Source organism: Sander lucioperca, chromosome 17 (assembly GCF_008315115.2).
Source record: "Sander lucioperca isolate FBNREF2018 chromosome 17, SLUC_FBN_1.2, whole genome shotgun sequence".
Taxonomy (NCBI): Eukaryota; Metazoa; Chordata; class Actinopteri; order Perciformes; family Percidae; genus Sander; species Sander lucioperca.
Window position 1 is genome coordinate 10,589,172 of NC_050189.1, and position 26,325 is coordinate 10,615,496.

General features: G+C 43.1%; 1 protein-coding gene across 7 annotated transcripts in view; it reads right to left on the reverse strand.

Moving 5' to 3' along the window:
• The window catches only part of col4a5 (collagen, type IV, alpha 5 (Alport syndrome)), a 94,080-nt gene that overhangs the window by 22,103 nt on the left and 45,652 nt on the right, over nucleotides 1–26,325 (reverse strand). For 3 of the 7 annotated variants that reach the window (XM_035993821.1, XM_035993818.1, XM_035993819.1), the window contains exons 20-38: nucleotides 24,245–24,532; nucleotides 22,696–22,785; nucleotides 22,416–22,486; nucleotides 21,469–21,660; nucleotides 21,221–21,389; nucleotides 18,699–18,791; nucleotides 18,474–18,578; nucleotides 18,142–18,239; nucleotides 17,238–17,388; nucleotides 15,874–15,987; nucleotides 14,040–14,048; nucleotides 9,761–9,928; nucleotides 8,529–8,618; nucleotides 6,294–6,440; nucleotides 4,822–4,920; nucleotides 4,634–4,723; nucleotides 3,222–3,361; nucleotides 1,496–1,622; nucleotides 1–180 (exon numbers count right to left, since the gene is read on the reverse strand). In XM_035993821.1, the coding sequence (XP_035849714.1) occupies nucleotides 1–180; nucleotides 1,496–1,622; nucleotides 3,222–3,361; nucleotides 4,634–4,723; nucleotides 4,822–4,920; nucleotides 6,294–6,440; nucleotides 8,529–8,618; nucleotides 9,761–9,928; nucleotides 14,040–14,048; nucleotides 15,874–15,987; nucleotides 17,238–17,388; nucleotides 18,142–18,239; nucleotides 18,474–18,578; nucleotides 18,699–18,791; nucleotides 21,221–21,389; nucleotides 21,469–21,660; nucleotides 22,416–22,486; nucleotides 22,696–22,785; nucleotides 24,245–24,532 (2,421 nt within the window). The remainder of the gene's footprint in view (nucleotides 181–1,495; nucleotides 1,623–3,221; nucleotides 3,362–4,633; nucleotides 4,724–4,821; nucleotides 4,921–6,293; nucleotides 6,441–8,528; nucleotides 8,619–9,760; nucleotides 9,929–14,039; nucleotides 14,049–15,873; nucleotides 15,988–17,237; nucleotides 17,389–18,141; nucleotides 18,240–18,473; nucleotides 18,579–18,698; nucleotides 18,792–21,220; nucleotides 21,390–21,468; nucleotides 21,661–22,415; nucleotides 22,487–22,695; nucleotides 22,786–24,244; nucleotides 24,533–26,325) is intronic. The other 4 variants (XM_031304250.2, XM_031304251.2, XM_035993820.1 and 1 more) reach the window with 3 other exon arrangements.

A 26,325-nucleotide genomic window follows, 5' to 3' on the forward strand; every position in this document is an offset into this window, starting at 1 on the left:
CGGGGTCTCCTTTGATTCCAGCCGGTCCTGGGATCCCGTCCCGACCTGCCTGACCCTTGTCTCCTGGCAGCCCTGGTCCTCCTGGTAAGCCGGACTCTCCTGGTCTACCGGGAGCTCCGGTGAGACCCGGTGAACCGGGCCCTCCGTCGAGACCCTTGGGACCGGGGATACCCGGAGGTCCTGAGCGGAGAAGATGGACAACGCATCAGCTTTGTTTTAGCTCGCAGCCGCTCGTCAACACAACTGCAAGTCGACACTGATCGCACAATTATGTAAAAGGTACAATATGTAACATTTCTGCATTAAAATGTCTAAAAAATAACCTATGTCATATGTTCTGTTGAGTTGTGTACTTACATTATCCTAAATGTTTCCAACAACGTTCAAACCCAGAGAAACCTGTTATTTTAACGGGACGTTTCCTTTAGTCGCCTGTCAGTGGCGTCATAATTTGACCCTTCTGGTTCCTCTAACTTCCGTCAAAACACGGGAACCCAGATGATACGTTCGAGAGTACTTGTAAATCATACAATGTCACAGAAAGATTTACACTCAGTAATCGTGATACAGCTTTTTTACGGTTACGGAGTATAATTAGCTATAAATAAAGCTAACTGGTCAGTTACAAATCGAATCATGAAAAAAGTAATAATGTGGGGCAAACTGCTAGGGCTGAATTATTCATTGTGAGAGACGTCAGCTGTTCCAACAGCCAATAGAGGAGTCAGCTGGTCAAGTTTTTAAACGGCGGCTCAACAAGCGCCTGCGAGTAGGTACGTGGTGGAGCGAGCTAGAGAGTGACTGAGAGAGGCAGCGTCGCTAGAACAAAGCCGTGAATCAGAGAAATAAAAGGTTGTTTCCGCTGACTCATCACTAGAAATGTATCTGTAGCAAGCATGTCACTACCACTAACGTTATCCACATTCATATTTAGACGCAACAAATGATATATCCAGCTCAGAAATTAGAACGGAAGTACAAAGAGGCGTTGTTATGGAGATGATACACCGTCTCATCTCGTCGCATTGATGTGAATCGCAGCCAGGGTCGTCTAGCAACTCTCCGTTGGCTTGCGAGCTGGAAAAACCAAACTCTAGTCAGGCCAATCACATCGTGTATAGAGTCGGTGGGCGGGCTTAACATAATGACGGCAGAGTTGCGACGGTTCCACGTGAATTCCCTGCTACTTGAAAACAAAGTAGATGGCTGCTGCAGTCCGTGTTTATGTACACCCATTGGTTTGATTAAACAGCCCTAGCGGAAGAAACTGACATATTGTACGTTTAAAGTATTAGCAGAGAACATGATGTCTGTATGGTCTTTGGTGTTTTTTGCCCCCAACGTCTCCTCCCAGGCAGCGCGGCAATGGTTATGTTTAGGGTTAAGGTTAGGGTTAGCTGCCTGGAAGGCGACATTGGAGGCAAAAAACACCATCAAGCTGTCTGTACTCCTGTGGATCTTCCTGAAACCCGCTGGAGTCAAACTTCAGACTCACCTTGTAGTCCTGGGATTCCGCTGTCGCCTTTGGGACCAGGCCCTCCTGGTAACCCTGGGAGACCGGGGGATCCTGCAGTTCCTTTAAGTCCTGGACTTCCTGGGAAACCTGGCTGACCTGGTTCACCCTTTGAGAGACAGAAAAAAGCTGGCACTTTGTGTTGCAACACACCAAAAGGAAAAACAATATCTATTTAGTGTTACAAACAAAATGTTTAATACGTCCGAAAAGGAGCGGGATGAAGTTATGTTCATTATAGAAAAAAAAAATGTTTTATGATGGATGGGTGGTGATGGCGCAGTGGATATGACACATGCCTTTGGTGTGGGAGATCTGGGTTCAATTCCAACTGCGATACATCAACCAATGTGTCCCTGAGCAAGACACTTAACCCCTAGCTGCTTGTAAGACGCTTTGCATAAAAGTGTCAGCTAAATGACATGTATTGTAATTAGAACTGTCAGTCTTCCTCTATAATACTATTCGAATTCCATTTGTTATTTTTTTTAATATTTGATTATTTAATGTGTACTACACTACTCAGGATTATGCATTGTCAATGCCACAATAAGCATGTGGTTGTTGTTACACGTTCTGTCCACTGGAGGGACTTCCAACATCAGCCTGGCCTTGAAGGGGATCTACATCATGGCGCATTGCATTTCTGGCACACCGCTCTCTGTTTACATTATTTTCCACCACGCACACAGCGACAAACACAAATCAACAGAGAACTCTGTAATGAAACATTATCTAACAAGTGTAGTGAAGTGGCTCTGTTGTAAAGGCTAACGGTGCTCGGTTAGCACAATGACATCATGTTAGAATGCACAATTTGGAAACGATTTGTCATAAACTAAGTAACACTAACAATAGTGTTAGCAACGATGCTAACGGCATTGATAGCTAAGCCAAACGTGCTGCCACTACTATTTTAGTGATTTAAAAGCAACCTGTTTCTTGCAGATTGTCACGTTACTGAGAATGCAGCTGTTAGAAGGTAATATATAAGTAGAAGCTAACTCTGACAGCTGTAGGGCAGCGAACATTAACTTTAGCTGTCTCCATAAAGCTCCCGGCTAAGCTCCTATAACTCGCGACGCAGTTAGGAAACCAGAACGAGCTAACGTCAGAATTTCCTTAATTTCTTCCGATTTCCAGCCGCAGCCTGTCACTCCCCCCTTTACTAACGTTACTCGGTACGTAACGTTAGCTCACAATGCCTTGTGTTTCTCACTCCCGTAACTTATTGTTCATCAGAAGTGACATAAGAAGAGGGAGATTAGCTAACGTTAGCCAACCTATTTATAAAAAAAAGTAGTAGAATAGTATTGATTTTTTTACTATTCAAATTTTATTTGACTTTCCAAATTCGTTCCAACAGCCCTAATTGTAATGTAATGTAATGTAATGTAATGTAATGTAATGATAATAAAGAGCCGTAGTTTACTTCATAGGCTGTGTACCTGCGTTACTACATTATCTGGGTCACATAACAGTGATATAACCAAAAGATGGATCCTGGGATTCATTAAAAACTTTCATTTGTTTAAAAAAGTAAACCATAAATAAATATTTTTAGATTTGACTGAAAGAGACAATTAAATTTGTAATCGCCATTATTTCAGAGCCAATTAATTGTACAGCAAAATTTGGAATTGTTCCAGCTCTACACTTTGAAGCTTTTCTGAAGTAAGACATGTCAGTGTTTGAGTCGTGTCTGTACCTTGGGTCCGGACAGTCCGGGTGGTCCGACTCCAGCAGAGCCTGGTTCACCTTTGGCTCCAGGGAAACCGGGTCCTCCTGGCTGTCCAGGGGATCCGGGCCGACCTGGCTGACCTGATAGACCCTTCTGCCCTGACGGTCCTGTGACATCATCAAAGCGTGACATCAGCATTCATGAAAAAGAAATCAGGGCCATGTTCGGCCCCGGAAAAAAACGTAGCAACACGTTTTTTTGGACTGAAACGGGGGTGCGTTAAACACCGTGTTGTGTGCGCAAGCGCCCCGCCTTTTTATTACCACGAGTTTACAGACATGTCTCTGCTGATTGGGTATCACCTGGGACACAGCCAATAAACGAGAGACACACCCACCAAACGAGAGAAAACATATCTCAAAGCCGTTGAACACTGTTTCCGCCGTTACAAGGAAACGTGTCGTTCAATCAAGAAACCGTCGCAAAACGGTGAACACATGAACACACACTGGGGATGTGCGTGCCAGCAACACATTCAAATTAACTTTTTTGATCACCAGCCAACATGGCTAGTAGATTTTTAAAGTTACCAGCCAATCAGATTTGCTACTAGCCACGTTTGTTTGTTTTCTGACAAACTTTACTTTAATTTCAGCTTCTCTGGTTTGTTTGGCTTGGTTCCGTTTGACTTCTCCGTTTTGGGCGTAGCTCGTAATCGATACCACGCACGCTTGGCACGCAGCCAACAGGGTGTCTGACTTCACGTTCATGGGAAATGTAGGATTAGTTCTACAAGCACCGTTGCACATAAGCACTGTTTGAACAAAACAGATAAAAGACTACGCTTCCAAGCCAAAGACACACAAAAACGGCCACATTTGTTGGTGGTAAACAGACCAATCTGGCAACACCGACTTGTCGCATCGTTTCTGCAGCCGGCCGATTCAAACAAACGCTTCGCTTCGTTCATCAGCGGCCAAATTGGCTAGCAACTTTACAATGTTACCTGCCAAAGTTCATTTTCACCCGCATTTGACAAGTTGGCGGGTATCAATTTAAAGCCCTGCGTGCCGGTGTAAACAGGAAGCAGATCGTCTGATGTTACTCAGCGGTTCAAAGTCATGGATGTATAAGTTGAAAATACAGAAAATCCTTTGGAGAAAGAACAACAAGGGTGAAAAGTAAGAGCAGGGATTTATTAGCTTGGAGCGACGACGAGGTGGAACGGTTACTGAGAGGTTTGTAAGCCCACCGTACCGATAAGACGGACGTTTTCCAAAGGTCTCCGTTTGTGTCCGCCCAGACTACAAAGCAACCTCTGAGTTTTCAGACCAAAACGGGGGCAGCAGTGTTTCCAAATGTCTCAGTTTTTTAAACCAAAACATGGTTGTGTGAATGTAGCCTCAGTGACCAAGCATCCACCATGAGTTCAAACCCACCTGGAAATCCCATTTCTCCCATTGCGCCTTTTGCTCCTGAAAGCCCAGGACCCCCGGGGCCTCCTGGGATGCCGGGATCTCCTTTGGGACCTGCAGCACAACGGAAACAGCCCGTTAGGAATCCATTCGCACAAGTAAGCGTGTATTCATGTAAGTGTGCATGGGTGTGTGTGTGTGTGTGTTGGTACCCGGTGGTCCGGGGAGTCCGGGACGTCCGTCTGATCCTGGCAGCCCGGGGTCACCAGGGAGACCGGCGACGCCTTTCTGACCTGAAAAACCTGGTACACCTGTAGAATACAAGCATTGTGTATTTCATTATACAGCGGGTAGTTACTGAATACTTTATCTATACTATACTTTATACTTTATCTGCCCATACTATACATGTAAATATTTTTTGCATTCTGCACTCAACCCATTCAGCCTCCTTTTGTCTTATACGAAACCGCTATTTTGTATATATTTGTTTCTGTAGTTATTGTTTATTTCTTCTTAATGTTTAATATGTCTGTTTGTGTATGTATGCACCAATCACCAAGGCAAATTCCACGTAGGTGTAACTCTCTGTGGCATTAAAGTCCTTTCTGATTCTGAAAATGTGTTTCCTATTCACAAGGTCCCCATTCAATTCCATTTACGATTTGATTCGATATCGATTCGCTCAGGGATATTTCAGTTACGATACCAATTTTACTTGGTATGAAAGAGATTTTCATAGAAGTAAGGGCACATCGGGCAAGTAAATATAACAACGCGCTTGTCCATTTGACTGGCGGCTGTCTTGTTAGAAGAAGAAGATGATGGCTGAAGCAAAAGTGTGTTTCAGGCGTCCTGATAGAAGAAGGATTCTTCCTCGGGTGGCACTAGAGGATGTCGATGAAAGGACTACAATGTTTTGCGAAGTTCGCCACAAGTTCGAGTCCAAGGCAGATAAAAGCGTCATTTTTCACACATACATTGAACCCTGTTGGACAAGGAACCCTCTAACCTGGAGCATTATTAAAATATTAATGTTGTCGTTAAGAATGTACCCAAAGCATTGGCGTTCTAAACTCCGGTGGATTCATGAGGACTATGGTTAACTCCTCAGATCTCTGCAGGGTAAATCCAGACAGATGGCTAGACTATCTGTCCAATCTGAGTTTTCTCTCGCAAAACTTTTTTGCAGTGGCTCTGTGCGGAGTTTAGTGCCGCCCATGACGATTCTGATTGGTTTAAAGAAATGCCATTAAACCAGAGTACGTTTTCCTACCATCCCGGAATGCTGTGTGCAGTAGCCAGACCCTCCTTCAGCGCGCTTTGGAGGAGGGTCTGGCAAAGCGAGACCAGGGGGGTTGTAACCCCCCACACCCCCTGTAAATTATGCCTATGAGAGATGGTATACCTAAAGCCGTACATCTCTGAAAATGGCCATGCCAGTTTTTCCCCCTCGCCAAAATGTTGCCTAACTTTGGAGCATTATTCAGCCTGACATGGGTTCCTTAGATCGTCTGCAGTGGTTTCACTCGATACGAATATCTTTAGTCTAGCTTTAAAACAGAGCCTCTTTAAAGATCAGGTCTTGGAATTTTATAAATCGATATCGGATCATTCAAATGAAGATCGATTTGAAACGGAAAATCAACATTTAAAAAATAAAAAGCTATATTTTCGACCGTACCTGATGGTCCAGGTTCTCCTTTGTCTCCCTTTATGATCTGTGAGGGGTCACTGCTTCCTGGGGGTCCCTGGATGCCGGGTTCTCCTCTGTCTCCTTTACCACCGGGGCCGCCGGGTCCACCGTCTCGGCCCGGGAATCCAGGTTCACCTGGAGAGAAGAAACGGGAGAATCAGAGGAGTTTAGCGGTCGTCAGCGAAGTACTTTGTTTCTTTATTCTCTTTAAAAGCTTTCATTAACTGCTTTTACGTTTCTTTTTTTGTGTTATATCAACAACATAAATTACAAAACAAGACATTTAGTTATGGCTGCAACTAACGATGATTTTCATCATTGATTAATCTGTCGATTGTTCTCTGGATTAACAGATTAGTCGTTTGGTCTTTAAAATGTCAGCAAATGGTGAAACATGTGGATCAGTGTTTCCCCAAAAGCCTTCCTCAAATGTCTTGTTTTGGCCACAACTCAAAGATATTCAGTTTACTGTCACAGTTTTTTGACTTCATAAAAAACGTCTGAAACCGATTAATCGATTATCAAAATAGTTGTAGATTAATTTAATAGGTGACAACTAGTGGATTCATCTTTGCATTTCTACATTTACTTAAACTAGTGCAGTGCCCGTTGAAAATTTGCCCATTTGGAACGGGCGATTACTTGGCCTGTGGTATTGCTGCATGTAGAATTCATCAAAACCAAATTGTACCCCCAAATTACTTACAGAAGGACCCCACACCACTTAATATGCAACTCCACTGTATAGCCTACTACTGACTTACAGTGTAGGCTACTTCTACAGTAGCATCAGAGGAAGACATTACTACTATATTTACCTGACAGAAAACGCTGCAGATTCAGAATGTAATCACAAAATATCACAATGAAAATGTGGAGTAATCAGACATTAGCGTCATGGACTCATGGCAGTGCGCTACCCACCCAGCCTGTTATGAGAGCTAATCAGCACATATCTGGGTTCATCAACCACCAGAACCCGACCGTGTGTTTGTGCGCAGAGAGAGAGAGAGAGAGAGAGAGAGAGAGAGAGAGAGAGAGAGAGAGAGAGAGAGAGAGAGAGAGAGAGAGCGAGGGAGAGAGAGAGAGAGAGAGAGAGAGAGAGAGAGAGAGAGAGAGAGAGAGAGAGAGAGAGAGAGAGAGAGAGACGGTGTTGTCTTGTGTCGGATCGTTAACGAAATTAACTTTTGAGCAGTGGTGTTCATTTTCACACAGGTTTAGTGGCTTGACGGTTAACGGGGAAGTATGGGATTTGATTCACGGAGTTATTTTGGCGACTTAATTAACCCAACCCAGGGCGAGTCTGATGAAAACTGATGTATCTGCCTGGTTCAACTCTGAGATTTTCTCACATTGCACCGCTATGTGAAGGAATAACCTCCAAGATTAGGCCACGTTATGTTCTGCCAGCTCACAGCAATTTAATACAATAGCAGGAAAAGAGTCCCCGCTGTTCTAAAGCATTCTGCATGTGGCGTCTGCTGATGTGCAGGTTACCTTCCCCCCAAACACGGACACACATACAGATACGTCTCACTTTATAAGATAAATAGCCTGCCTATATGTGGCATCACGCTCTGTCTGCACTTGTTGTCTGGTTGTGCTTTGCATGTGTGGGATTCTGATACGTGCTTAAATTCGGGAATTGTCGTTTGTTTATTCAAAGTCAAAGACAGTCCAAAGTAGTGCAACTTTGCACATTTTTGTGGGTCTGAGGTATATGCCACATTTTAGCTGCCAAAGCTCCGCTGCTCTCTGTCTCTGGTCCTCAGGGTGAGAGGGGGAGTGGCCAGCGGCTAGAGCGGCAAAAGCCAATGTGTGCTTCTTTTAGCGATATATATTTAACGATATCTTTTGCATTTATAATCCAACCAACGTCAAACTTGGCACTGCACTTACTCGTGCCCGTAGCAAGACACCTGTCAAGTTTGAAATCCATCGGACTAACGGTTCGAGAGATATTCACATAACACACAGACAGACAGACGTTCCTGCAATTTATAGATCGATAATGAGTCATGAATTTATCTTTTAAAATGCATTTTAATATGCTTTCTCATGGAATTAATAATCTAAACCTGTGTTTACAAATGTTAAAAATTGAGTAAAAACTTGTGTCAGCTTTTTCCCCATATAAAGAAATAAGATAATAAAAAGTGGGGAACATAACTTGGGACCCGCTGTGTGTGATGTGTGCTGTATGTAAGAGTTACAAGTGAACACCTTTAGGTCCGGGACCGCCGGGTCCTCCTGGTTTTCCTGATTCTCCAGAAGGTCCTGGAGATCCCATGGGGCCCATGTCTCCTTTAAGACCTGCAGCCAGTCGGACGTTACAGAGGAGAGAGGGAAGTTAGAACAGAAAATGAACAAAATTACCAAGACTGTCATATAGTCGATCATATCTTAGTCTGGAACGACGACACTTCATTTCCAGGATAATCGCCGCCGGATGTTTCGAGCGAAGTGTTGACGTTGTCTAACTCTGTTCTCTTCGGGAAACAACAACAACTTCGAGCTAGCAAGCTACACAGTGAAAATGGCAAGTGTTGGAGAAAATTTGGATTGTGCAACAAGGCAGGTCTGCTTGGTTCTTTTGGGGAATGATTGAAAAGATTTACAAAGAATAAGTTCACGGCATTTCCTCTCTAACTGGGACGTTTTGGGACCGATTGGTGGGATTGCTGTGGACGAAGTACACACGGAGATACACTGGTAAGAGCTAATGGGCAGCATGGTGGCCCAATGGTTAGCACAGTCTGTGGTCTCACAGCAAGAAGTTTCTGGGTTTGAATCCAGGTCATTCCTGGCCTTTCTGTGTGGAGTTTGTATGTTCTCCCCATGTTTGCGTGGGTTTCCTCCGGGTGCTCCGGTTTCCCCCACCATCAAAAAACATGTACTAGGTTCTCCAGTCAGTGCCCTTGATCAAGGCACTGGCTCAGATCTGGAGTTGGTCCCCGGGCGCTGTAAGTTTAACCATGTATTTAATATTGTATGTGGTGTTTTCTTTTACAAGGTGCAAATGTTCCACAAAAACAAGTTCCTTCCGGAGCCTATTTTGCAGGGCCGCTGTCCGGAGCTTAGCGGCGTCCAAGACGATTTTGATTGGTTTAAAGAAATGACAACAACCCAGAGCGTTTTTTCTCCTCTCCCAGAACGCATCTGTGGTGTAGCCAGACTTTACTCCGCAGCGCTTTGGAGATAGAGCTGGCAATGCGAGACTAGTCATATCTCAACAGCCAGCAACAACTAACAACAATTAACAATTAACTGCTAGTTAACCAAAACTAGCCATCTTGCTAGCCATGACTGAAAATTATACTGAGGTTTTCTGTCTATATTCTCAAAGATGTGGATGAGGCAGTCGCATCATCAGAAAGCCAGTAGGCCTGTGGCATTTACAGTTAGCTACTGAGTCCTGATAATCGTAGAATAATCATGTTAGCAGTAGTTTTTACCTGGCAGTCCAGGCAGGCCGTCCCGTCCAGGTCCTCCAGGGGGTCCTGGAGTTCCAACTGGTCCTGGGGAACCTGGGAAACCGGGACTTCCTCTGTCTCCTGGCAGACCTGGAATATCTAGACCTGGAGGGCCGGGGTCTCCCTTCTCTCCGTTTGATCCAGGGAATCCTGTTTAATTTAGTTTAGTTGAGTTTATTAGTTTACACATGAACAAATATTACAGATTAATATACACATAATCAATAAAAGATGTGATGGAGAGATGCAAAAAAAACAAACAAAAAAAACAATCTGGGCACTCTCCAATGCATACTCCAATTAAAATTGAAAGAAACTAAAATACTGAAAAGAAAGAGAAAAAAAGAAGAAGAAAAAAAGCCCAAACTGAAATTACACACAAAATCTAAACAACAGAATAAATACAAAAGGTAAAATAATATTAGGAGTTACACTGGTTGTTTGCAAAGACATTCCATCCTGCAATGATGATATCAAGATTACTGTATATTGTCTGGATATAGAAACTGAATGCAATCTGGGCGTTATTCCCCCCACAACTAAATAATATAAGAATAACAATAGTTAAATCTGGTCTTAAGACACATGCCCAATGCGGTCAAGATGTAATCAATCTTGTGTGTTTGCAGTGGACAAAGCAGCGGATCATTAAAAACAAAAGTGTCACGGCCTGTCCGTGACTCAGGCTGTGCGTTTCCTTTTTTTGGGGTTTTCGGTGTGTGTGTGTGGGAGTGTGTGGAGTGTGTGGGCAGGCGTGGCTTCCTCCAGGGCACCTGGCTCTCCAGCGCAGCTGCAGGTGATCTACTAATCAAGCTCCAGCTCTAGTACTCCTGTGATCCAGGCAGCCAGCGCCAGTTCATTCAGTCTACCAAGTGGTAACTACTCTCGGCCAAAAGCTCTAGTCTCTAAGTGAACTTGTTTCGAAGTTTTTCTTTATTTTAACACTGTGTCGTTTTTTTCTGTGCGCAGACGTTGGAGGTCTACAGTATCTTCACTTCCAGCCACGCCACCTGCTGTGTGTGTTTTCGAGCCTGCCTTGCCTACCTCCGCTCCTACACTCCATTTGGATCACCACCATCCTGAGTTATATTGCAAGATTTCTGTTTGGCTGAACTTTCATTAAAAACTGTTTTCAAATTCCATCCATCTAGTCTGTGTTCCGCTCTTGGAGTCTTAATACCTCAAATACTGTGCATTTCAAAGGCCCCATATTGTAAGAAAGTGAGATATCCATTTCTTCTTTGATTATAAAGCACAAGGTTCATACGCTTTTTACTTTTCCATGACCTTTTCATAACTTTTCCATGACTTTTTAGCCAATTTCCATGACTATGTATTCCTGAAAATGTCAGTCGATTATACAATCAGAATACAAATCTGTGTTAAAGTTTACCCTCAGAGGTTTAACAATAAAATGAATGACAATTTATGTGGTTCATAGTGAGATTTGTAATATCGCGCCCCGAATAGAACGGTGAGGTTAAGATGACGTGAAATACATTTACTAATCACATTATGCTGTGTTAAAAAAAAATTCCATGACTTTTCCAAAACTTTCTGGGTCTTTATGTTCCCAAAACCTTTCCAGGCCTGGAATTTGCATTTTTCAAATTCCATAACTTTTCCAGTTTTTTTTCCAAACGTATGAACTCTGAAAGCAGGTCGAGGTGCTGTGTAAATACTGTGAAAGTATCAAAACGCTCAGTCCACAGAGAAATGCACACGGCCCGTATTCAGGGTTGTGGCTAGAGGGGATACAGCTAGGGCGCTGAGCCGAGAAAAAGTGGCGACGACAGTCAGGTTAATGTCATGGTTGTGTATGTTTCAGTTTCCTGTTTGATTTTGTAGTCTGTTTTCTCCCATGTCATGTCTTGTTTTACTTCCTGCCTTGTGGTTTCCCGCCTTTGTGATTGTCTGCCCCACCCTGATGTGTTTCACCTGTTCCTGAGCCCTCATGTCACCTGTCCCTTGTTTCACCGTTGTTACCTTGTGTATTTAGTTCCTAGATCATTGTATTGTATTTTGTTAGTGTGTGGAGTCTACCCCTTTGTCTCGGTGTTCCCATTTTTTGTGATTCCTGTTCTTTTGGCTTCGTTGACATTTTGGAACTGTTTTTGCCTGCTGTCTTCAAGGACTCCTTTTGTTGTATTGATTTTTTTATTTTATTAAATCATCAAGCTCACCACTGCCCTGCTGTCTCTGCATTTGGGTCCGTCTATTCTCTGAAACCTGTTACAGTTTAGGCACCAAAACGACTAGTTAAGTTTATAAAAAGGGATCGTGGTTGGGATTTAAACACTCCCGAGAACATGCGTTTCCTGGGTGAAAGTATTAAAAATAGCAATATCCCCCTATAGTTGTATCCTTCAGTTACAGTATTCATAACTTATATTTTTTGCACTCTTTTGTACAGTATCTAAGTTTCTTGGTTTTATTTTAATTTATTTACCTTGTAGTGTCTTTTTCTATTTTAGTCGGTGTGCTTTGCCCTTAACTCTTTTTACTTTTTACTTGACTCAAAGAGCCTGCACAATAATTCCTATGTGCCTGGACTGTTTGGTGTATGCCCAAATGGCAAATAAAAATCTTAAAACTCGAAAATGATATTATATTATGTTTGCCAGATTTTGCATCACTTACGGCTGTAGCTGTATCAATTCCAGCCACAACCCGTATTCAGCATAGACACATACATATACATATATATATATATATACATATATATATATACATATACATATATATACATATACACACATATATATATATATATATATATATATATATATATATATATATATATATATATATATATATATATATACACATATATATATACATATATATATATATATATATATATATATATATATATATATAAGAATGGACCAACAGATCCTGTTGCTCTGGACGGAGACCAGTGAAGGATATTAGAAGACCTTTTCCGGTGAGCGCTGAGCGTTACTGCGCAGCCTCCAACTGAGAGAGACGACGTAAATGTGACGTGAGCAACGTGTCTGAAAGTTGTAAGTCTTCTGGTAGCTGTGCCAAGAGAAATCTCAATCATTCCCAATCTTGCAGAGACGGAGAGCGTAGGTATATGTAAGGAGATAACATAGGCACAGGCTAATTATTGATCACTAAAATGCTAGTTAACATTAGTAATTAAACTTAAAACACAGCTAATGTAAGTCCAAACTGCCTGAGAGCTTCTCCTGTACTGTACGGTAATTCCTCTACTGTGCGACAATAAGTCATATGGTTATGACACAATCGTTAGCCTATTTTTACAAAAACGTCTGCTATGGAGCCATAACGTGAGATACAAGGTAATGGAGCCTTCTATACATTGTTGTGTTTCTTTAGAAATAAACAATAGACAAATAGAGTCTTTAAACAGTTCAGATGTAAAGTTATTCACTGTCAAAGTGGCGTCAAAATGAATGGCAGTCAATGGGATGCTAACGGGGGTGAGTGCTTATTAGCATCAAAATGGCGCCATAAGAGGTTTGGGTTGTGAGGAGACGCTTACCCCCTTGGTATTCAGAAACGGTGCCTTTAAACAAGGAAGACTCGGAAACCCTGACCAATCAGAGCAGACCGGGCTTTTTGAAGAGGGGGTCTTAAAGAAACAGGCGCTAAAACGGAGCGTTTCAGACAGAGGTTGAATAACAAAAAAAAAAAAACGTTAAAGCATGTAAACATGTTCTAGCAGAAACCCCAAATACAAGTGTGAACCTGAAAATGAGCATGATATGGGACCTTTAAAGTACAATATTAAACATATTCAAATAATTGGAACTGCCTTCCTATTGAACTCAGAGAAAGCACCAAATATCTATTATTTGAAATCACACTCAAGAGATGGATTAAAAACAATCAACACTGCAATCATCAATAGCTGGTTTTACCTCTTCCTAGGTACTGCCCTTCTTTGTATTGTACTTATTATTATTATTATTATTATTTTTTTGTCCCTCTCTTTTTTCTCTTCTTTCTTAATTTGCTTTCTATCTTTCTTGCATTCTTTTTTTTATTAATGTAATATGGTGATATGTTGACCTGCCAAGGGACTACAGATGAAAATCAGCTTTTTTTGCTAACTCTGGCACATTTACATTTTGCGTGTAAACAAAAAATGTCAATTGATGTGCATTGTCCCTTTTAAATAAACAAATACATAAATTAAATACATTGTCACGTGTGATATGTGTCACCATTAACTGGCCATCAAGCAGCACCAGTTTTGGGGTTACAATACCTTTCTCGCCTTGGCATCAAAGGGGTCGCAGGTAAGGGAGGGGCGTGTTTCAAAGCGCAGAGGGCGGAGCGTTGGATTAAGCCGAGGATGAGATGAGGAAAACAAAGTATATAATGCATTAAAAAGTTCTTTATGAAGCCGGTTGTCGAACACTCTGGATGAAGAGTGTTCAAACATTTTGTTTGATTTTTGTTAGTTTTGAGTTTTTTTTTGTGTACATCCGAAGCAAGAGCGGTGTGAGGTTTAATTGTGGTGAACCGAAACTCTGTGAGGTTAGTTTACGATCGGTGTGCTCGTGAAGAAAGAGCCTAGAGTGATGTTAAAAACGGTGAGGCGTTGACGTGGGTTGCTCAAAAAGTGGAGGATGGTGATGCAGGCAGGAAAGGGTGAGAGAGAAAACAAAAAGGTGGCACTCGAAAGAAAGCAAAGACAAGATGAAAATGTGAGGGAAAAGTTCCCCAGATCAAGGTATGGTTTCCCTCCAGTAGTGTGGTAACCATCATACACACATACTCAATCACCGTGATCACCAACACACCCGAAAGAGTGACTGTGTTTTTCAATCAACCAGACAAACCCCTCGCCTGGGGGGGGGGGGGGGGGGCACGGCTCACGTGGAAAGGGTGCAACATATAGTTTGAACCCCTGAACCAAAAGGACATCCAGACACCTTCACAAGCTCAAAACACGGACAAGTGGGTGGCCATGCACAGTCCTGGGTGACTTTCCAAACAAACTAATACATGTTTCAACATTGTAAACGTGGAAACATACACAAATACGACACAAAATGAAAAACACAACAAATCTGATGTACCAATTAGGGATGTAACGATACACTAAACTCCCAATTTGATTTGACTCGCGATCAATGAGCTGCAGACAAATGACTGAAAAATACTACAAAACAACCAATGTGTTCTCTTATTGAGTTACACTGAAATTGTATTTGATCTTAAATTACTAAATTAAATAATTAGGTTTAACAAACCAAATACACAATAATACAAATCCCACATCAAAAACTAAATAAAAATAAGCTAAGAGGGCATAGTCAGTCCTTCCAGAATTTCTTTTTTTGTTTTTGTTGTTTTTTTGTGATTGTTGCGGGCAAAAATCCTTGATTATGCGGCACGTTTTCTTAAAAAATGCGATGGAATATGCGGGATATTTATGCAATTTTATGCGATGCAATTGTGGGAACTTGCAAAAACTGCGGTTTCATCATGGCTTCATCGCGGGGTTTGCAGCTCTTCGATGATGTTCACGTCGCGTAATCACGTCACTTCATAACGTCACTTCATAACGTTCCCATGGCAACAGGGGAAAATGGCTGCTCTTGTGTGAAGTAAACGCAACATTTTTCAACTTTCTGCTAAGATATATGTGACTGTTTTGCAACGAAAATGCGGGGATTATGAAATCATACAAGCCCCCGCATATTTTGCGCGGAAATTGGCAATTTATGCGGCGAAAGTGCGGCGTATTTGAAAAAATGCGGCCCCCGCATAAATATGCAGATTTTGGCTGATTATGCATTGAATTATGCGATCGCATAAATCGCGTTTTTCTGGAGGGACTGCATAGTGACGTTTGAAGTCCAACAAATGAAATCTAAATTAGATTACGCCCTAGGCCCTTTAAAAATTGCATCTGAATTCATTTTTTAATCTTTTAATCTTACACATTTATATTGATTTTTAACCGCTTCGCGATGCATCGTTACATCCCTGGCACCAAGTAATAGCTGTACTGTACATGTGTCGGTTCCTATCAACGCAATGACAATTTTGAGAAAAGCTTCTGCAGGAAAATACAGCCTTATGTATCTCACCTGGGGGTCCCATTGGTCCGGGGGGTCCGGGGGGGCCTGGCTGCCCCGGTGTGCCACCGGTGGGGATTCCCGGGGGGCCACGAGCTCCGGGTAGACCGGGTGTACCGGCGTCACCTGGACAGAGATGGACGAGAGAGTGAGCTCGGTGTACTGTTGGCTTTGAAGAGTTTTGGGTGGATGGGTGATTGCGGTATGAGTATAAATTTGTGTGTGTAACCCTTGTGTTGTTTTCAACGTTTTTTATATATCAGAGATATAGGTTTCTTTCAACCAAATTGCTAACGAAACAACATGGATGTACGTTCTTTGCAGGTAAAATCAATAATTATTTTCATTTAATTTTAGCATTTTGGGTGTTTAATTCAATTTAAAAAAAATATGTAATTATTTTTTAAGTGGTTTCAAAACAGCATCCTGACTAAATCTTTATATAAACAGTCCGTGATTCACTCGACATCCTCTGATCTGAACAATTACTCAAAATAATTCATAGTTTCTACTTTTGTTTTTTTAAACAAAAAAGTAGTTATAATGTCATATACATTAGTTTATTGGCCATGGATGAAATAAAAAAAAAGCGCTGAAAAAAAGTCACAAAAAACGTTTACAAAAGCAACGAAGAAAGCGCCAAAAAAAGTTTCCAAAAAAAGCATTTTCAATTTTGACCCGGAAGGACAACAACTTCATGGAAATCAGTAAAGCCCGGTTCAGATCAAAGATTTGCGGCGAGACGAGTTGAAACTTGCAACTACTTGCTCGCAATGTTCGACTCGGCAACGACTCTTTGTACTTCCGTTCCAAGTTGCGACTTTCAGGCTTTTTTTGTAGCTGGATATATCATTTGTTGCGTCTTAATATGAATGTGGATAACGTTAGTGATAGTGAGATGCTTGCTACAGATACAATACTTGTGATGAATCAGAGAAAGCAACCTTTTATTTCTCTGATTCACGGCTTTGTTCTATTGCCGCTCCCTCTCTCAGTCACTCTCTAGCTCGCTCCACCGTACGTGCTTGCGGGCGCTCGTTGAGCCTCCGTCTTTCTGCCATTTCTACCAGTTGACAGTTTGTAACGTTGACATAAAAAATGGATTATGGATCCTTTTATTTCTATAGTTTGTGGCTGAGTTGACCAGCTGACTTCTCTATTGGCTGTTGGAACAGGTGATGTCCTCTCACGTTCTAAAACCAGCCTCTGGAGACTCAACCAGCTGAGTCGCAGCGACGCCACCAGCTGGTTTGAGTCCAGCCGAGACGGGCCGCTTCAGACCGCTGAAACTTTTCCAATTTTGCAATTTTCTAAAACGGTTTTGTCTCGTCGCGAATCTTTGGTCTGAACTGAGCTTAACAGAACTGCCGAAAAACCTTTAGGTCCCGGAGAGCCATCAAATCCAGATCGACCAGGTGAGCCGGGGCCGCCGGGGAAACCGGGATCTCCCTTTGGTCCGGTGAAACCTTTAGCTCCAGGTACTCCTGGTGAACCTGGGGGGCCAGGGAGGCCAAAGCCAGGCTCACCCTGTCACACACACGCACACGCGCGCACACACACACACACACACACACACACACACACACACACACACACACACAGGCAAACGGTTAATTCAATGTACAGTATACGAGGTACCTTGTGATAAATATTACCCCATAACAAGAAAACAGGTACAATTTAATTACAGATAAAAGCAATTAGCTAGCATTTTCGCCAAACAAATACCAAGAAATAGGTTGCAGCAGTTTGTCTTTCGACTACACTTGCAAAATCCGCGATGGGACTGAGCTTGAATAGCTTCGGCGACTTTTTATAGTACAAAATCGCTGTCAATCAAAAGGAGATGCAGTCTTTCGACAGACCCTCCAATCATCACGCAGAAGCCCGGAGTCCGGGCCAGCCCACTCCTCCATTCAACCCCAGAGATGCTGAGCGTCCGTGGGCGGGACATAATCACAGCATTTATCCAATGACAAAAACTGTTCAAAGCAGCCCCATTGAAGTCCATGGACGCCAGGCTTCAACAGGGAAATGCACTGTGACGCTACGGGAATGTATGACAATAAGTAAGATGTGTAGCTGATTCTGAACGAACTCATCTTCGAGATGAACGTGTTCTAATGCATTTTTAGTCAATAAAATGTGAACACAATGGTACATATTTGACCATTCATTTTTTGACATTTTAGGGGAAGCCGAGCTTCCCTTGCAGTCTTAAAGAAATCACCTCTGCTACCTACTCTATCCATCCATCCATCCATCCATCTATCTATCTACCTTGGGTCCAGGAAATCCAGGCTGGCCGGGGAGTCCGTCTACTCCTGGTCTGCCCGGTGGTGCTGGAGCTCCTGGCTGGCCGGGGATACCTGGGATTCCTGGAGTAGAAAATGGAGAGGGAGTGAGGGGGGAGGAGGACAAAATAGGTGGGGGTGAACAGAGGATTTGTGAGCAGACAACAGCAGGAGGAAGAGAAGGCGTAAGACGTACTGAGAGGAGGATGTGAAGGTGAAGGAGGGGCGCGGGGAAGAGGAGGAAAGAGCAACAGGAAGCTGCAAAGGAAGACGAGAGGAGGAAGAAGGATGGGAGGAAGGGTTCATTGGTGTCTTTACCTTTAGCTCCGGGGGGTCCTGGGAGTCCGATGCCTGGGAGTCCAGGGTCACCCTTCGATCCTGGTAAGCCAGGGAAACCATTTTGTCCGGGCTGACCTGGGCTACCTGCCAACCAATCAGACAACAGAAACATGTGTCACCTTAGTTACCTGGAGTCAACGCTGCGTGAAAAAAAAAAAAAAAAAAAAAAAAGAAGTCCTTTACTTTAAAATAATAACTGTGTACCTGGTGAGCCGGGCAGTCCGGGCTCGCCATTCAGTCCTGGGGGTCCTGGTGAGCCTTTCTCAGACATTGTCTGGCCCGGTTGTCCTTTAGCACCTGCAGGGGGAGAAAACACCGGCGAAAGGTCAGTGAGGAGAGTTTAAAAGATCTCTATAATATATTATCAAGAGAGAGAGACGGGAAAGACAAAGACTACTGGACAGTAATACAGAGTACGTTTACATGCACACCAATATTCCTCTATGAATCTGAATATGACAATACACTGAATTTGAATCATGTCATGTAAACAGCATATTCTGTTTGGACGTTGTGAATAAAGCCTTTTTTCCAAATTAAGCATTTTCAGATTAAGATATTCCGGTATTGGGGCGCCCGCGTGGCTCACCTGGTGGAGCGTGCGCCCCATGTACAAAGGCTCAGTCTTTGTCGCAGCGGCCGCAGGTTCGACTCCGACCTGCGGCCCTTTGCTGCATGTCATTCCCCCTCTCCCTCTCTCCCCTTTCACATGTTCAGCTGTACTATATAATAAAGGCCTAAAATGCCCCCCCCCCCAAAAAAAAATAAAATAAAAGATATTCCGGTATTATTCTGGTTTTTGAAGCATTCTTTGGACATGTACACAGCGCATTTGGCATCTGCGTCTCAATCAGGGTTTTTACTGCAGTTTGACAGTTTACGGCCTCATGCCTGTGCGTTGCTATGGTTACTGTACACAAACCAACCAGCCGCCAGTTTGCACGGCTGCATGTAAACGGGAATATTAGTGGAATATTCAATTTCATTAGCCATGTAAACAGCTTAAATCGGAATATCATCTTTTTTTGGAATAAGGAGAAAAAAAACGGAATATTAAGTGCATGTAAATGTAGTCAGTGTCTTCTGTGAAATGGACGGTTTCAGTGAGTAGATAAAAGGTGAAGTGTTCTGGTACTTAATATAACAAGAGTAATATTACACCACTGTAATATTGATTTGGTTTTTATTCAGCTCTACCGCAGGTTGAAAAAACGATAAATACTCCGATTTGGGCAGAAAGTTGTTGCACTGGATGTGAACCCTGAAATATGGAATGAAGTAGGAAAGTTTTTTATTTGGATCACCTCTTAAAGGACAATTCCGGCGTAAAACGAACCTAGGGGTTATTAACAGATTTGTACCCACTCTGTCGTTCTCTGGGACATGTTTTCATGCTAATCGAATGTGTTTGGAGCTTGAAAGACGCTAACGCGGACCGCTGACTAGACAAGTTATGCAGAGTGCGATTATTTCAGATATATTGAGCAAATTGCTTTTGATTTTAGTTTGCATCGCCAGCTGTAAGTCATGACTGGTTTCCAAGACGGCGGCGGCATGTAAACATGAACGCGAGTGTCTTTATAATCTATCTTTTCAATAAACTGTCTGTACACTTACAAAGTTCTCAATGCTTCGGTTAACATTTAGGGAGCCTCATTATGCTACCGTTGAAGTGTGGTGACATTTTTATTCTTTTTAGTGGTATGAATAGCGATTTGTTTTTACTTTCCCGGTGCCCCGAATACTAGCGTTGTAAGCTAGTCAGCGGTCCGCGCTAGCTTCTTTCAAGCTATAAACTCATTCGATTAGTCCCAGAGAGCGACAGAGTGGGTACACATCTGTTAATAACCCCTAGGTTCGTTTTGCGCCGGAATTGTCCTTTAAAAAACCTAAAATTGTCTTCTTAAGGGGAAAGGACTCTCCTATTCTCCACTGTGCGTTCCGGCTGCGTTCTGGTTTTGTTCTGCCACGCACCATACCACACCGGGAGCGTCTCAGAAGCGGAGCTTCTTGCTGCCCGACTCTCAGATTATATTGTCTCTACAAGTACTTTACAGAACAATCACGTGTTTATTAAGCTAGTATCTACCTTCCACTCCAAGCACTCCTGTAATTAAACTCCATGTCTTCTCTTTTCTGGTGTTGTATTTATAAAAGATCTGTGATGTCGTATTACGTTTTTCATCTCCAAGATGAATCTCTTGTTGTCCGTGGTGTTGTAAAGGAGACATAAACGATATTGGGGAGAGGCGGAGTCTTTTGGTAAACTGACTGGATGCTCTCGCTGTTTCACTTCCTGCCCGGCTGCCTGAACCCCCCCCCGCGACTCGCGTGAAAATAGACCTGGCGCATATCTTTAGTCGAGCGGAGAGCCACTTCACGCGCGCTTCTGGGACGCGCCGTGGCGCAGCTGGTGGAATACCAAACATTGACTTGAATGGCCGTGATTGCTCGCAAGGGCTGCCACGCGCCCAGAACGCAGCGTAGACTCGCCTGGTGTAGGCATATCATGGCTTTGCTGGAGGTGCCATTGTTCCATACATGTGATACTGTCATCAAATTAGCTTTTTGTTTTCCTTGTTTTTTAGCTCTTATAGTGTAACAGATGTTGAGAGAAAAACTTTGTTGTGGTTTGGGTCAAGGGTTGTGGGTTGGGATTTGTTAAACAAAAGTTGTAATGTACTACCTGTGAGTGCAAAAAATAAATAAAGAAATCGTTTTCTTACCGGGTGCACCGGGACCTCCAGGTCTTCCAGAAACGCCCTGGTTACCTTTCTCTCCGTTAGGTCCCGGGGGTCCGTAGCCAGGGCTCCCTGGAGGACCCCTGTCTCCTGGAATACCTGGGGCACCTGGCTCACCGGGGATGCCTCGTTCTCCTTTCACCAGCAGAGAGCCCTGTCGAGCACATATGAAGTTATGAAGTGGGCCGTGGGACGGATGGATGGATCTAAATGACAGTGCGAGCGCCACCTACAGGAGCTCCTTTGGCTCCCGGAGATCCAGGCTGTCCATCGCGACCGGGCCGACCGTCCAGACCAGGGAGACCGGGGGCTCCCGGGAAGCCAGTGTCCCCCTTCTCTCCCCGCCCGCCGTTGACTGTGATGGCATCACCCGGGTCTCCCTTCTCTCCGGGGAACCCTGGAGAACCTTGAGGACCAGCGGGACCCTGGAGAGGAAAGGGCAGAGAGCAAAGAAGAAAATGTAGTTGGTAGATTTAGATTTTTGTTAGCCAACCTACTGTCAAAAGCGGCTGCAAATTTTTTATTCACTCGACCCAGTTCTTTAAAAAATGGCAGCACAGGGGCGCCCTGTTAGCTCACCCGGTAGAGCATGCGCCCCATGTACCAAGGCTCAGTCTTAACCACAGCAGCCCACAGTTCGTACCCGTCCTGCCCTTTGCTGCAGGTCTTCCCCCTCACTCTCCCCCCTTTTACGTCTACAACTGTCCTATCAATTAAAGGCCGAAATGTAGCAGCAGATCAGACATAAACTGTTCAGTTTATAAACCAACAGAAATGTCTTGAAATCAATTCTTTGATGGACAGGAAGCCAGAGTCAAAAAGCTTCAAGGCAAAACAATGCTAAAGAAGTCCGACTACAATCAGAAGATCTGAGAAAAGTCTTTCAGTTACATTCATTCGGCTTAGGTGCTGCCCAAAACGGTTAGGGTGCTGCACCTAAACTTTATCATGGCAGGGGAAACCCCTGTAGTGGAACACAGCACAAGATAACAGTTGACATCAGAAAGTAATATAAGCTTTATATTATACCAAGCACTAATGTGAGGTGATGACAAAAAGGTATTATGGCCTTAATTTAAAGCTCAAAGAATATCTTTAGAGTAGTATTTTCATTCCCCAGATCCCCAATAATTGTGTTGAGATGATATGTGCCGTTTTAGTTAAAGTAAAAAGTACTAACAGACGGTCCGATGGCACCAGGTATTCCTGGAAATCCTCTGTCTCCTTTGATACCCGGGGAGCCAGGAGATCCTGAAGGAGGAGAGGGAAGGCATTACAAATACAGTAATAAAGATGATATATTAGATTAGATTTACACTGCTCAACGTGAGAAACGATTAAAGACTGCTACAGTGTGTAGGAACTTGGCGGCTCTCTCATAAAACCTACATCCTTCCAAAGATTTCTACACAAAGCTCTGTCTGATGGGAAATCTGTTACTGTAAATAGGAAGGTGTTACCAGGGAATCCGGGCTGTCCGGCAGGTCCGGGGGGTCCTGGGATGCCAGTGCTGCTGCCAACGCAGTTCGAGCAGGTGTCGCCCTTCTCACCTGAAACGACAACAGATCACTGACTCTGGGTCCATGTTTTCTTGGGCGGTGCCCTGCTACGTCCTGCTATGCCCAGCTACGCCCTGCAGTGCCCTGCTACACCCTGCAGGGCCCCGCTATGCCCTGCAATGGGGGTTAGAGGTAATTCCTAAATAAAATGTGATGTTTTTCAATAATAAAAAAAGAATTCACATCATTTCGGACCAGTATTATCACCATATTTGTGTCTAAAACGTTGGAAACACTAGAGTAGATAATAAATAAATCAAATCAAAAAGCTTAAAGACAATACTTGCTAAAGAAGTTCACTGGGTGAACTACAATCATTAGATCTGAGAAAAGTCTTAGTCTCAGTTTTGATGCTCGCATTCATTTTACATTTATTCGTCTTAGGTGCTGCACCTAAGTGTTATAACGTTAGGGAAACCCCTGGAATCCACTTCTTCATATTTTATTATTATCTTATGACATCTTATGTCGAACACCAAATGACTTTTCAAGCGATTCTACTGTCGGAGACAAATCTCCAATATCGGAATGAAATCATGAGAGTCTTGCTAGAGTCGGGCGCTCTCCCGTCGTCTCAATCGTTTGGTGTAAGGTGGTCATAAAACTCAGTCCGAGCCGTCTTAAGTCAGTCTTTTTCCCGTCTAGACGTTTTGACAAAATCAAATGTGTTGGATATTATCGTAAGTTTGAAGTCTTGGTAGTAAAATCTTCCTAGTCTAGGACTAAAAACTCAGGGACATTATGACAGATTGTCTTTAGATGTGACATGGTGTCAGACTTTAATCTTTTCAAAGTATTTTCAGAGTCGTCTATTGGATGGTAGGCATTAGCTATTAAACCAAACTTTTACAACTGTATATTAAGCCATCTTTTTACCGTAGTGAACGTTGGACGAACCATTAAGGCTAAAAAATTCATACCACCACAGAAATGAGTTGCACCGTCGATAGAGACAGGGCGCATCGCGTGGGAGGGAAACTCAGGACGCCACAATCTTCTGAACATAGCCATACTGAGAAATACAGAGAGGGTTGTGCGGAGCTGATAGTCTTAAGCTTTGTAGCAACTCATTTGGCAATGGCCTGAATGTGACGGACGTTTATTAATATCAAAAAGTTATGCACTAAAGCTATTGTTCTGACCAATTGCAGAGCAGTTTAGGACATATGTTCAAATACCCATCTGGCCAATGATGTGAATGTTGTCACGTGACTTGTGTTGCTGCATTTTAGTACGTTTCACCAACTCACCAGCTGATTCTGACCAGAGCAAACCGTGTGGCGTGAAAAGGAACCCAAACGGCTGAAAAATGCTACTATTTATAATTTCTTGCCTTGTCCGGACCAAATGAACTGAACTACAGATGTGAAAGCACCCATACTGTATATTAAGCAATCATATCTTGCTCACAGTGTTTTGGATGAACACCAGCATCTCAGTATTCTCTCACCTTTCTGGCCCGACTCTCCTGGATAACCCGTCTCTCCCTGCACGCCGGGACGCCCGGGCTCTCCTGGAATGCAGTTTTGGCCTCCTGTGGAATAGCCTGGAGGCCCGGGGGGCCCCGGTTGACCCTGGGCACCAGGAGACCCAGAACGCCCTGGTGGACCTGGCAAAGACAGACCTGGAGTGCCCAAGTCCCCCTTCTGACCTCTTTCTCCGGGGAAGCCTGGGGGTCCGGGCGGACCAACACCACCGATAGCTGGAAGTCCCGGAGATCCTGGAGGTCCTGACAAACCTGAAGGAGACAGGAGACAGGACCAGAACCAGTTAAAAACTCATTTATTTAGAGCGAAAACTAACTGTGACTTTCATTTTTTATTCATTTGCCAGTTAGTTTATTTTGGCATTTACCTATTTTGAGTTCTACAAACAAAAACACAAGAACCAAAAGTTTTGGAGACATTTGATTAGAAATCTCCTTTTGCTCTTTGAAACCTCAGTGGGCAAAGCCACAGAATTAAAACAACAATATTAGCTCCTTAGCAAACCATAAGCTTGTTAGCTAGCCTGCGGTTTAAAAGGGGCAATCCTACATCAGATTTTCCAGAATGGTTGACGTAGTTAGGTTTAAGCAGTAGGAGTGGGGATTGGTTAGGGTTGAAAAATGTTATCGCCTACGTCTAATGTAAAGATAGGAACGTGTGTAATATTGTAAATCTTTTTATTTTATTAGGTAAGTTCCACATTCACAAAGCTAAATTCTCTAAATCAACCCCATGTTTTAAACTAGTCCCAATTGAAATGGTGAGTCTCTTAAATGGGTAACAAATAAGAGAGGTATTTTAATAACTAATATCTACTCAGAAATATTTAATTAAGAACACCTGCTGTCACCACTTCTAATGAGGTGTGTAAGTCTGTCACCTTTTCATTTATTTATCTTTCGTTTAAATTATTTCTTTCAAATTGAGTTTACTTTTATATTATGTCATATGTACCTGTACATGCACAATTTGTGTTTCTGAACTGAGATGATTGACTGTTTGTAAATCGAATTCTAAATAGAAAAATAAGAAAAAAGCATTGGTTAGGGTTGAGCCGTCTTCACATGATAACCGATTTGCTGTCTGAGAGCAAAGCGCAGCGCAGGTATTTATCATCAAGGGTGGCAAGGAAGCTATTTCCCCGTTGCTAGGTAACGACAGCTGTTATCTCATTAGTTGCACCTTTGAAAGGTAGGTCAAAGTTGAAATAATTTGAACTTTGAGCGCAAAGCGGCAAATCCGAGCGCTGCGCAACGCCAGGGATGGAACGGCCGGCGCAAAGAGGTTTTGCTGCCAATTGTGCGTAGGCGGCTTTAGGGTAAGCCAATCAGAGGCAGAATAAGGCGGGACACGAGGCATGTCCTTTGATGTCGACACGTCTAGCAGATCCAATCTAGCATCTACCGTTTAGAAGCGAGACGCCCCATCTCAGAGTAACTTCCTGTCTCTGTATCACGTGGGTTTCTCCACGGCCACGCCTCTTTAGGAGACTAGCGGCAGGTCCGGAGTGTGTTGATGCCAACGGGAGAAGTGAACGTGAACACAGATTATGAGCGATTCTTTCGCCCCCCCCCCAGTCACCAAAGTAAAAATCGGGCCCATTCTTCACTAGCCACATATCTCCAGAACATTCTGACACTAAAATGACATTTTTCAGACGGACACATCAGGAGAAAATTAACTTACTTAAGACCTGTTGTCTTTTTCAACTAATATATTTTTCCTTGGGTTCTGAACACTGAATTTTATACATTAAATTTCGCCGCTGAATTTGGCCTACTGACATTTTTACCGTTGAATTGAATTTTTGATTCTGAATTTGTGAACATTGAAAAATAAAGTTGCAAAAATAAGTTGTGAAATTCAGAGGCAAAAAAATTGGCCTTTTTAATTTCAAAATCCGATGAAACAGATCTACTTCCATGCAAACGCCACAGAAAATGCTAAATATATCTGTTTAGCAAAAGAAAATATAAAAACATTATGCAAATATAATGTTTCATCTGTCCACACGACGTTCACTACACTTTCAAACGAGGCCACG